The sequence below is a fragment of the Odocoileus virginianus genome, chromosome 21 (assembly GCF_023699985.2).
Source record: "Odocoileus virginianus isolate 20LAN1187 ecotype Illinois chromosome 21, Ovbor_1.2, whole genome shotgun sequence".
Classification (NCBI taxonomy): Eukaryota; Metazoa; Chordata; class Mammalia; order Artiodactyla; family Cervidae; genus Odocoileus; species Odocoileus virginianus.
The window spans coordinates 37,493,461-37,505,819 of NC_069694.1; the positions used below are offsets into that span (position 1 = coordinate 37,493,461).

Consider the following 12,359-nt stretch of genomic DNA (forward strand, 5'->3'; position numbering starts at 1 on the left):
CTGGGTTGGTTATGTGACTGACAGAATCCAACACAGGTGATGGGATGCTATTTCCAAGAAAAGCTTATAAAAGATTCTGGCTTCTATCTTGGCCACTCCCCAGTGCAAGCTGTCTTTCTCTCAGATCAACTTGGTGCAGAGAGGAAGGAGTCAACACAGTGAGCAGCCCGAGGGAGAGGCCAGTGTGGCAAGAACTGAAGCCTCCTGCCAGCACACACGTGACTCAGTCTGAAAACAGCCGCACCAGCCCTAGTCAAACCTCCAGATGACTGTGGCTTCAACTCACAGCATGACTGCAACTCCACGAGAGAACTAAGCCCCTGACTTAGTTCCAGCTAAGCCACTCCCAGAATCCTGACTCTCCAATAATATGAAACAATGAGAGTTAGTCACTCTAAGCTGCTAAGCTTTGGGTAATTTGTTATATAGCAAAAGATAACCAGTATGCATAGGTTTTCATATTCTTCCTTGAGCTTTCTTTGATTCTCCAAGTTTCCATGCTAAACATGAACTATTTCTGTAAACATAAATCTTAAGTAATGTTTTAGAAAGCTTCATCCTATAAAAGATTATATGTGAGCAAGACTTCCTGGCCAAAGATGGAGTCGGCTGTCTAAGGTGGTGAGTTTGCTTTGTCATACATCTCTCATTCCTGGACTGAAAGCTACACAGCACAGGCCTGCTAGAGATGCCACACAACAGAAGTGAGCATGAGCAGTGGTGATCTGAAAGAGATTCTCTCCAACTTAAGATTCGACTAGCACCCAAACACTCCTAACTGGTCTTCCTCCCCCCCTCAAGTAGACTCAAAAATATACAAAGTGCAATTTCACTCACAAAATATCATCAATTCCATAATGAGGTATCGCCTCACACCTATCAGAATGGCTATCATCAAAAAGACAACAAATAACAAGTACTGACAAGGATGTGGAGAAAAGGGAATGCTCATGCACTGTTGGTGGGAATGTACCTGGTGCAGTCACTAGGAGAATAGTATGGAGCTTCCTCAAAAACTAAACATAGAACTACCATATGTCCCAGCAATTCCACTTTGGGGCATTTTTTCTGAAGAAAACAGAAACCTTAATTTTAAAACACACACACATATATATAGACACACACACACACACACACCCATGTTCACTGCAGCATTATTTTCAACAGCCAAGATATGGAAGCAACCATCAATAGATGTAGTTAAAGAATATGTAGTGAGTGTGTGTTTGTGTATACATATAAAATTTAGTATTACACAGCTACAATAAAGAATGAAATCTTTCCATCTGTGACAACATAGGTGAATCTCAAGGGTATTATGCTAAGTTAAATAAGGCAGACAGACAAATACCATATGATTTCATTTATATGTGGAATCTAAAAACAAAGCAAATGAACAAACATAACAAAACAGAGTCATAGAAACAGAGAAAAAACAGGTGGTTGTTAGAGGGGCTGGGGTGGGGGAGATGAGTAGAATTGGTGACGGAGATGAAGAAGAACAAACTTCAAGTTACAGAGTAAATGAGTCGTGGGGATGAAGGTTCAGCATGGGGAATAAGTCAGCAGTATTGTAAGAGCTTTGCATGATGAGAGATGATAACAAGACTTATGGTGGTGATCATCTTGAAACATACAGAAATATCAAATCACTATGATATGCCCCAAGAACTAACAGCGTTAAAAGTTGATCATACTTTAATTTTTAAAAGTTCAATAACAGAGAAAAAGCCTTAAAACCATTTTACAATGCATATGTGTATCAACCCATCATACCGTACACCTAGCTGCTGCTGCTAAGTCACATCAGTCGTGTCCGACTCTGTGCGACCCCACAGACGGCAGCCCACCAGGCTCCCCCGTCCCTGGGATTCTCCAGGCAAGAACACTGGAGTGGCTTGCCATTTCCTTCTCCAGCACATGAAAATGAAAAGTGAAAGTGAAGTCGCTCAGTCATGTCTGACTCTTCACAACCCCGTGGACTGCAGCCTACCAGGCTCCTCCGTCCATGGGATTTTCTAAGCAAGAATATTGGAGTGGGCTGCCATTGCCTTCTCCAACTGTACACCTTAAGTGAATACAATTGTTCTTTATACAGGAATAAATTGTATATCAATTATATATAAATTGTTCTTTATATCTCAATTTTTAAAATATATATAAAGATTATTACCCAAAATACTATGATCAATTTCTTTCATTGTTACTAAGGACTGCAGAAAGATATACACACTGATCTTAGAAATGGCCAAGAAGCGATTCAGAGGATATAGATTGAAATTAAAGAGACATTTAGGAGTAGCTTTTATAAGAAATTCTTGCCAAGAGAACCTGTTGTCACACAACTGCCCTGCCCCATGAGGGGTGTAACAGAGACCCTGGGCCTCAGCTTAATCAGGAAGAGGTCCACACCCAGCTTCCACTCCCTTCTGGCGGTGTGATCTGGATAATGACTTTACCTCTCCGAGGCTCAGCTTTCTCATCTGTCTTGGAGATGCTCAGCTGGCCTCATTCCTTCCTTTTCGAGACAGTATGGATAAAACCGCATCACTAGACCCTTTCCATCCCTAAGAATCTCTGGTACCAGCTCTGCACTGGCTTGAGATAGATGTGGATTCGATTTAACACTAAGGTGTCCCTATCTACCAACATTCCTCCCCGCTTGGCAGGCTCTGACTCATTTCCTGAAAGGTTCTCTGAGGAAGCCATGCATCCCTTTCTCCTGGAAGAAAATATAGAGCAAGCCAGGAAGCTAATCTCACAAAGAACCTCCCACTAACTAGCTGGATCCTTGTAAAGCAAATCATCTCACCCTTTTGGGCCTTGGTTACCCTGTCAGGATATGTAGGCCATGGGACAAGTGATTATGTAGGTCATTTCTACCTCTAAAAGCCTAGATTCTAATTTTAGGACACTGTGGAGAATGTTTTGGAAGGCTTTATGTGTTATGACGGGATTTTTGTTTAAGGGACAAATATCTCTACACAGCTGCACTCTCACTGGCTCTCCCTGCTCTTAATTTACCTCCATGTAAAATGTTCTCATTCCTTTTCCAAAATGAAATGACTAAGGCAGGTTGAATGCTGGCAGTTACAAGGCTACTCTTAGGCAAATTTCGCAGCCTCTCTGTGCATCATTCTCCCCATCTGGAAAAAAGAAACAACAGTGCCTTACCCAATGGGGTTACTAGGAAGCTTAAATGAGTCAATCCACATGAAGAGCTCAGAACACACGGCGACTCTCACACAAGTGTCAGTCAGCAGTGGTCAAAGCGCCAACACACCTGAACACATTTGCTCCCACAGACGGAGCTGTGTGTTCACGCCAGGTGAACTGGGCTTCCTTTCTGTGCCAATTGTATTTGCTTTGCATTTATACTCTCCAAGCACCGTGTGAAAGTGGTTAACTATGAACGTCAAAAAGGAGTCATTTCTCTAAAAACAAAATTAAATACCTTGCAAAGGCTCAGTGAAGGCAAATCATGAAAAATTCTGCTGGTGAATTAGATGTGCAAGAGAGAATCCTTAAAGACTGGAAAAAACCCAGAAGAATCCTGAACGTAGATTACCTTTGCAAGGATTGCTAAACCCTAGGTCTGCCTTAAAGAAATATAAATGGAAGATGCAGGCAACAGATTATGGCTGAGTTTATATAACAGATACTATAGTCAGAGGATCCTCCTTCTAGGAAAAGGTCTTGAGCCAACATCAGAAAATTTTTGGTACTCCAAATTTTATACCAAGTGACAGAGCACTGGGAAAATATTATCAGGCCTCCACGTGTAAACTACTAGCCAGGAAAAATCAAAATGCTAATCAACATGCTGCTTATAAATGTTCTCATTTAAAATAAAATGTGTCAAGTATGTGTTAGCTTTCATGTATCCTCATCATTTTAATCAATTCTCCAGGTTAACTAGGGACCAGTTCTTCTGAGTTTGACAACAGGGCAGCAACTGTGTGTGTGAATGTGGTTTCACACAAGTGAACATTCTAGGAGTTATAAAACTCCCAGTAGATAATACATCTAGGTCACATCTGTTTCTTGTCTAACATTTAATATACTTATGTTTTACATACACTTATGTATAAACTTACAAGGCTATGGTTTTTCCAGTGGTCATGTATGGATGTGAGAGTTGGACTGTGAAGAAAGCTGAGAGCCAAAAAATTGATGCTTTTGAACTGTGGTGATGGAGAAGACTCTTGAGAGTCCCTTGGACTGCAAGGAGATCCAACCAGTCCATCCTAAAGGAGATCAGTCCTGGGTGTTCATTGGCCGGACTGATGCTGAAGCAGAAACTCCAATACTTTGGCCACCTCATGCGAAGAGTTAACTCATTGGAAAAGACCCTGATGCTGGGAGGGATTGGGGGCAGGAAGAGAAGGGGACGACAGAGGATGAGATGGTTGGATGGCATCACCGACTGGACGGACATGGGTTTGAGTAAACTCCGGGAGTTGGTGATGGACAGGGAGGCCTGGTGTGCTGCGATTCATGGGGTCACAAAGAGTCGGACACAACTGACTGACTGAACTGAACTGATGTATAAACTTACACATAAAAACTCTGTGACTTTAAAAAGAGTTTTTAAATATTTTTAGGGAACTCCCTAATTTTTCCCTGAAAGTAACACTTTGGGAATAAGTAAATTCATGTATTTGTGTATATCTGTACTTCACAACATTTGGCTTATTTATCCTACACAGTCATAAAATATTAGAGCACAATGTTGGGCTTTAAAAATAAAGGAATGCAAATAATTGCAAAAGAATTTGAATATACATCCCTCCAAAGAAGATGTACAAATGGCCAATAAGAGCATGGAAAGATGTTCCACATTGCTAATCACTGGGGAAATGTAGGTCAAAATTACAATGAGATACCTTCTCACACTCAAAAGGGTGGCTATTATTAAAAAAAAAAAAAGAAAGAAAGAAAGAAAACGACAAGTGCTAACAAGGATGGGAAGCAATCTGAACCCTTTTGCACTGCTGGTGGGAATGCAAAATGGTACAGCTGTTGCAGAAAGCAGGATGGAAGTTCCTCAAAAAATTAATGAGTTACCATACAACCCAACAATTCCATTTCTGGGTATATGCCCCAAAAGACTGAAAGCAGGGTCTCTAAGATATATGTTTATGGTAATACTGATTGCAACATTATTCACAATAGCTAAAACATAGAAACAACCTAAGTGTCTATCAGTGGATAAGCAAAACGTAGTGTACACATACAATGAGCACTATGCACCCTTAAAAAGGAAGGAAATCCTCCAACACGCTACATCATGGATGCACCTTGAAGACATTATGCTAACTGAAGCAAGTCAGGCACAAAAAGATAAATACTGCATGACTCCAATTATATGAGGTACTTAAAAAAGTCAAAATGATCAAGACACAAAGTACAACGGTGGCTGTCAGGGGCTAGAGGTAGGAGAGAATGGAAAGTTACTGTTTAACAGGCACAGTTCTAGTTTTACAAGATGCAAAGCTTGAAGAGAATGGATGGTGGTGATGGCTCCATAACAGTCTAAATATATCACTGAACTGGGCACTTAAATGGTTAAGATGGTAAAGTTTACGTGTATTATAACACAATAAAAAACAAACAAGTGCCTATCTTATTTCTAATTTAATTAGTGGGCTAAACGTATCTTGCCCATGGCAGACGAAAGGCTCTGGGCTGTGACCTCAACTTCACTGGCTCCAGACCCACAATTCTGTTACACAACCTGGCCGACACAGTTCACCATCTGGAGAGCCAATGTCCACAGTGCCCAATGTCTCTGGCCCCACCTGTGTCTGTGTGTGTGTGTGCGTGCACACACGCGCATGCGCGTGCATTTATGCATGCAAGTAGAGGCACGAAGTCAGGGGTTGTCCAACAACTCAGAGGCCCAACCTCACGGAGTCTGACGGTGATGCTCACTCACAGCCAGGACTGAAAAGGGCACTGCAAACACAATCTGATGCTCAGACGGGCCAGATCACAAAATGAAAGGGGGTGGCCACTGAGGGAATGGGGTATCACATATCTGCATTTGATTGTTTGCCATGAGAGCAACAAGTGCTAAAAGCTTGGGAAAGCATACGAGAGAGGGAGGCATAAGATGAGACAGAAGGACATGATAACTTCTAAGCGGCAACAAAAAGACGGGATGGCTGGGAAAGGCTTTTTTTTTTAAGCAGTAATCAAAAAAGAAGGGATGGCTCGTCTTCCGACATAATTGCACTATAATGAGTGGAAATAAAAGGTAGTTTGGAATGAGAAGTAAGTGATAACACTACTCTCAGCTGGATTAGTCAAAGACAATATGTTATGCAAAAAGTCCTACATTCCAAGAAGGAATGTTGGAGGTGCAGAGTGCACACCTGTTGTGACTTCTCCAAACAACAGCCCTGCCCTGTTATTCCCATGTGGTTTGAGTGGGGTAGGGAGGTACCACTGCCCACCTTGACTCAGCGACTGAGGTGTCAGAAGTCAGAGGGGTGACCAGAGCCCATCCTTTAATAGAGCAAGGTGAGTTTAGCATGCAGCCATTGCGGTGCATCATTACTTTCCACTGTTACTAGGCAATGGGCCCTGCTCAACCATTGGTCAGCATCACAATAGGCCCCACCCACAACTGTCTATGAGTGACCATTAGTGGTCCTACTCAGCCAGTAGGCAGTACCACAGTGGGCCGCCCATAAGCAACCAACTATCAATGAGAGGACCATTAGTGAGGCAATTCAGCCATTGGTTGGTGGGGCGGTGGTCATCAGGGGAGGAAAGAGGTGAATCCTGGCCTCTGCCCAAGGCTCTCCAGCTCACCCGGCCTTAGGCCAGTGGGTGAACTGCGGGCCCCAGGATGGGGAACTGGGTCCCACAGGGCCCCAAAGCCCTTGCCAAGGTCACCCACTGATGGGGCCTGGACCTTGAGGTAGCAGTGAACGTCTTCCCCATCCCTGTCTCTGCAACTTAGCAGCAGCAGCCATCTGCCTAGGTCACAGTCTGAGGGACCTGGTCCCCGATGTTTGGAGGACCTGAGGAGTTGAGTCCTGAGTGCCTGGTTCCCTGAGCGATGACAACTGGGCAGGGTCTGGGGATCTGAGGGAGCTGCCAACTGAGACCTGTCTCCCTTTAGTCCAGATTAGGACCTTGTAGGGTAAAGCTGTGTCTTGGGATCTTGCCCTTCCTTGTCAGAACAGACAGTAACATTCGTTTGGTAGAGTTACAGCAGCATCATTACTTGATCATGACCCGACTTCAAGAACAAACGATCTAACACCAAGAAGTCTGCAACAACTCACCATGCTCACCGCACCCCGCCCCCCCACCGCCACCTTTCCTGTAAAAGGGCTTTGCTGAAAGTTTTCGGGGAGTTTGGGGTTCTTAAGGCATGAGCCACTCATCTTGCATGGCCGTGTAATAAACCTTTCCCTGTTCCAAACTCGGATGTTTTAGTATTGTTTGGCCTACTGTGCTTCGGGCTCATGGGCTTGCATTTTCAAGTAACAATCCAAGTCAAGGCCCATCAGAGTAGCACTAAGTTGAAACCACAAAACAGACTTTCTCTTTTTGCCACTGAGATATATAAAACCAGAGCAGCTGGTGGCTGTTTCTGCCACTGCTTGGGGTGAGCGTGCCTGAAAATGAGGCCAACAGGGAAAGGCAAAGCAAGAGAGGGAGAGAAAGACATTTCTGACATTGTCACAACAGCTGGATACGGCCAACACCGAAAGCAATACACCTAGACTTTTCCGTTATGTGAATCGATAATTTCCTGTTTTCGCTGAAGCCAGTTTGATTGGGGTTTCTGTTACTTATAATTGAAAGCAGCCCTGACTCATTCAAGGTGTAAATGGTTGCAGTATCTTGTTTCCATTTAACTACATGGCTTATAACCCACACTTTGGAACATAGGGTTTATCCCTATACCTAAGCCACATACTCTAAATGGGCTCAATATAAATTATTCCAAAGGGCAGAAGGAAAATGCAAGCCAACTAAGGGTCTGTGTCAATACTGAGCTATAATATTGACAACATTCATAATAAACATTTGTTAAACATTACTACGTGCTTATGCTAAATTTTTTCTTATTATCTCTCTCTTAAATATACAGAAACCAACTCAGGTTAAGAAACTTACCCAGCAACAAAGACAAATGGTAATGTCATAAAGCCAAGAACGAACGGAACACTCTAACTGGAACATTCTCACTTAACTGCTATGCCTGCTGCCTCTAAGAGATCACAAGTGCTACTGCCAATACACAACTTGGTTCTGCTGTGCCACATAGAGACTCAACTGCTCAGCGATGCCCTGAGCCCCCAGCACCCCAGTGATAGATATAAGCCAACACACAGCAGCACCTCCCTGGGAAAGGTAGCTGTTCAAGTACAGGTAGCAAACTATTATTAGCAAGTCATGAAACTGATTCAATGAGAGGAGATCAGCAGTATTTCCCTCCATGGCATAGAAAATATGGTATTAGAACACAGTGTATAAGAGTAAATATTGCTTTCTGAAACCTTTTTAGATATATCTACACATACATTTATCAACTCTGAATATTTATTGGAAGGACTGCTGCCAAAGCTCCAATACTTCGGCCACCTGATGCGAAGAGCCAACTCACTGTTAAAGACCCTGATGCTGGGAAAGATTGAGGGCAAGAGGAGAAGGAGCCAGCAGAGGATGAGATGGCTGGATGGCATCACTGACTCAATGGACATGAAACTGAGCAAACTCTAGGAGACAGTGGAGGACGGGGGAGCTTGGCATGCTACAGTCCATGGAGTAATAGAGTCAGACACGACTTAGTGACTGAACAACAATAATAATATGCACATTTGTACAGGTATATGCTGGGTCATGCTATAAAATATACCTTATTATATTATACTATAGGTCATCATGAAAAGAGTTTTAAGCCATTAAGTAGCAAAAAGCTCTGTGCATGCTGGCTGTAAAATCACTGACACCAGGACTCAAGAGGGTCAGGGTGGGGACAGAGAGAGACATGAAAACCAAATGGCCCCAAGAGTTGAGGAAAACAACTCACTTGGCACTATATTGTCACAGCGAACTCCTCCACCTGAATCCACTGGACCATCTGGGAGAACTTTTTTTCCTTCACGAAATATGAGAGACTGAATCCTTTCACCAGACCCTCAATATCTGATGTTTATGTAGTCACTCAAAACTGCAAAGACTGCTGTCAGCGATGTGAACACAGAATGCCCTGTGGGTGAACGAGGAAGGTTCGCACCTGGCTCCAGGTAGCCCCACAGACACAAGGCTGAAGCTTAGACTTGCTGGGCCAACTAGAGTGTGGAGGGAAAAACCAAAATGGACAAGCATGCCAGCACCCCTGACTGGGCTAAGTGAAACTTCAGGCTTACCCCCCTCCCTCTTTCTCACAAGGAAATGCCGAGCGGATTCGCTGCTGATGTGAGCTGCCACCCCGGCCCACCTCCTCACCCCGGCAAACGATGCTTCTCACACTTTTATTGACCTGTTGTCATAAATAGCTGGCGAGAGCGTTCGTGCTAAGTGACTTCAGTCGTGTCTGACTCTCTGAGCCCACGGACCATAGCCCACCAGGCTCCTCTGTCCATGGGATTCTCCAGGCAAGAAGACTGGAGTGGGTTCCAATGCCCTCCTCCAGGGGATCTTCCCAGTCCAGGGATGGAACCTGGGTCTCCCACACTGCAGGTGGGTTCTTTACCATCTCAGCCATCAGGGAAGCACTATGAGAGCATTTTATCCCTTTCCCTTTACTTCCTAACGAGGAGAGGCGGCCTGTACCTGCTCCAGAGCCCTGAGCCAAAATCAGCTGGCAGCACATTCCCTGTCATTAACCATGGCACTGCAGCACTGAGGAAGCCCATTTTATTACAGGTTCATCCATAATATATTTCACTTGAACCTTGTACAGCCTGAACTTATTAACACAAGTGAACAGTTCATCCTAAAGCCTGAAGTACTTTAGTGTCTCCAAAGTTGCCTTATTCCCTTAACTTCTCCCCGACACAAGAAGTTGCTTAACCTCGGTAGTGACTGTAAGATATTTTCATTCCTGGGTCCTGAACTTTCTGTGGGTTAGGGATTCCCCTTTAAGGATCTACTAAAAGCTATGGACGCTCTCTCAAGGAAGTTGCCAACAGGTACAGATGTGCACACACATAAAAATTTGCTAGGATTTTAGAGGGTTCACAGACACCCGAAAAGCCCACCATACCCTCTCAGAAATCACATGAACCTCAGGTTACTATGCTCAGTCCAAATCTGTTGCTTTTTACAGTATTAAATATATTTGTAGGGAAAATTCTTCCACATTGTTGTGGCAAAAAAAATAACAATCTGCCCACTTATGAGTTAAGTGATTTCTCTCAAACACATACCAAAAACCAAAACTAAACAATGATTTCAACATTTCCTACTTAACTCTATTATACTTCAGAGACTGATAATCAGTGAAGGATTTGGGGTCAGTTATTCAGGACCATGCTTAGTGCCGAAAGGGAATTTTAAAACAGTAGAAGTTTGTTTTTCATCTTAACCAAACCAGTGCAATGAAGCAATAGTGGAAAAAGAAATCCACACACAGTTATATGCTAAGTCACATGGCATCCAGTGAAAGGTCTGATGGGAACTAGACTTTACTCTTTACTGATCATCAGATCAGACAGCCAGGGGCTTTTCTTCCTGCTTAGGGTCTGTTTCTTCTCTTCTAGTTACATCATCCTGATCTTCGCTGGGGCAACACACTGGGTGAGATGGGAGGGATGTGATCCAACACTGGTAATCACAGCATTCCACCTACCTTACCACAATGATTGGTTTGAAAATATCAAGTGATCAAAGCTAGTTCAGGGAGACTCAATACCGGGACTTCTACTCAAGCATCTGGCAAGAGAAACTCTCATTTGCTTGGGTTTTTAAACTAGTAGGAAAGATGCCAGGAGCTGCTGGTGGCCATCTTGAAACCATATGGGGATTGCCTGATGGAGAATGGAATCAACCCAAGAGGAAATGGAGCCAAGAAATGGACGGATCCCTTATGACATGGTCTGTTCATTGGATGCAGCTGTGGCTGAAGCATTTTTCAGGCATATGAGCTAATAAACTCCAATCTCATGAAGTACCCTGGAGGAGGGCATGGCAACCCACTCCAGCATTCTTGCCTGGAGAATCCCATGGACAGCAAAGCCTGGAGGGTTATAGTCCATGGGGTTGCAAAGAGTCAGACACGACCGAGCAGCTAACACTTTCACAGGTCACCACAGTAAGTTCAGCTTCTAGACTTCTCCATCCCTTCCCTATAACTGGTTTACCTCTCAAGAACTACCCATAATTTATTAAGTTTGTCATGTAAGATGGAAGATTTAAAATAATGAATGACTCATCTGTTGTTACTTTACGTGATGCCACTATAAGGATAGTCAACAGCACAATGGTCTTTATTTATACAAGCATGTATTTTCAATATTTAATTTAATATGCATTTATATTTAAAATGTTTTTGTGATTTAACATTTTTAAATGTTTCAGTAAGCAAAACATATTGCTCGATAACACTACTAGTATAAACTTATCTGATTTGTCGTCCAAATAAATAAGAGTAAATTAAGTAAAGCTGAAACAATATAATAGTATTTAAGACCAACCAAAATCTCCAAGAGGAAAAAAAAAAAGTCCAAGGCTAAAACACTCAGATGTATCTGGAAATGAAAACAAGGCATTAAGTAGTAGATAGTTTTAAAACTGTTATCTCTAGGTGGCGGTATTACAGAAAAGGAGAATGAAAAGAATCTTGTCTCTCCCCCAAATTGGCCATCTAAATCATATTGTCTCGATACGGAGGAAAAAATTGAGCTTTTAAAAATAAAAGACAAGATAATGATACAGTGTGAAAATAATAATATGCTTCTGCTTCAAAATGTCCTAAGAATGGGTTCACTTCATTAAAAAAAATTATTTATATGCTTTTACTGAAAGAACTTTTAATGGTGAAACAGGCATTTGTGCATTTTTAAGGATGTCTTCAGAAAGTTTCTTGGAATCACCAGATCAGGAGGTCAAAATAACTAACCACCAGTTTGGACAAGACCACACCAAACCAAATTTCACACATCAGCCAGTTTTTCTCCAAAAGTCTCCCAAAGAAAATGTCAAAAGCATTTTCAGTGATGTGTTAAATACTAACAGGGTCTTGCAATCAACAAGTTTTTCTCAAAGTGTAAGTTCAATTCCATTTTATACTTGATCCCTTCAAAAGTAAAGCTTTCTTTACATTACAAGAAGAAACATTTTATCCCAAATCCCCAAAAGGATATAAAATATCTGGTTATGTTACTGCCTTT

The 12,359-nt window shown here is 42.6% G+C and overlaps 1 protein-coding gene across 4 annotated transcripts in view; it reads right to left on the reverse strand.

Annotated features, from left to right (window-relative positions):
- The window catches only part of TSPAN5 (tetraspanin 5), a 177,530-nt gene that overhangs the window by 57,750 nt on the left and 107,421 nt on the right, over nt 1-12,359 (reverse strand). The window contains exon 1 of one of the 4 annotated variants that reach the window (XM_070452167.1): nt 8,140-8,220. The exons of 2 other annotated variants lie outside the window; for them this stretch is intronic. In XM_070452167.1, the coding sequence (XP_070308268.1) occupies nt 8,140-8,205 (66 nt within the window). In that variant the 5' untranslated portion in view covers nt 8,206-8,220. Of the gene's footprint in view, nt 1-3,024; nt 3,122-8,139; nt 8,221-12,359 lie in introns of those variants that run through there. One more of the 4 variants, XM_020901653.2, reaches the window with a different exon arrangement.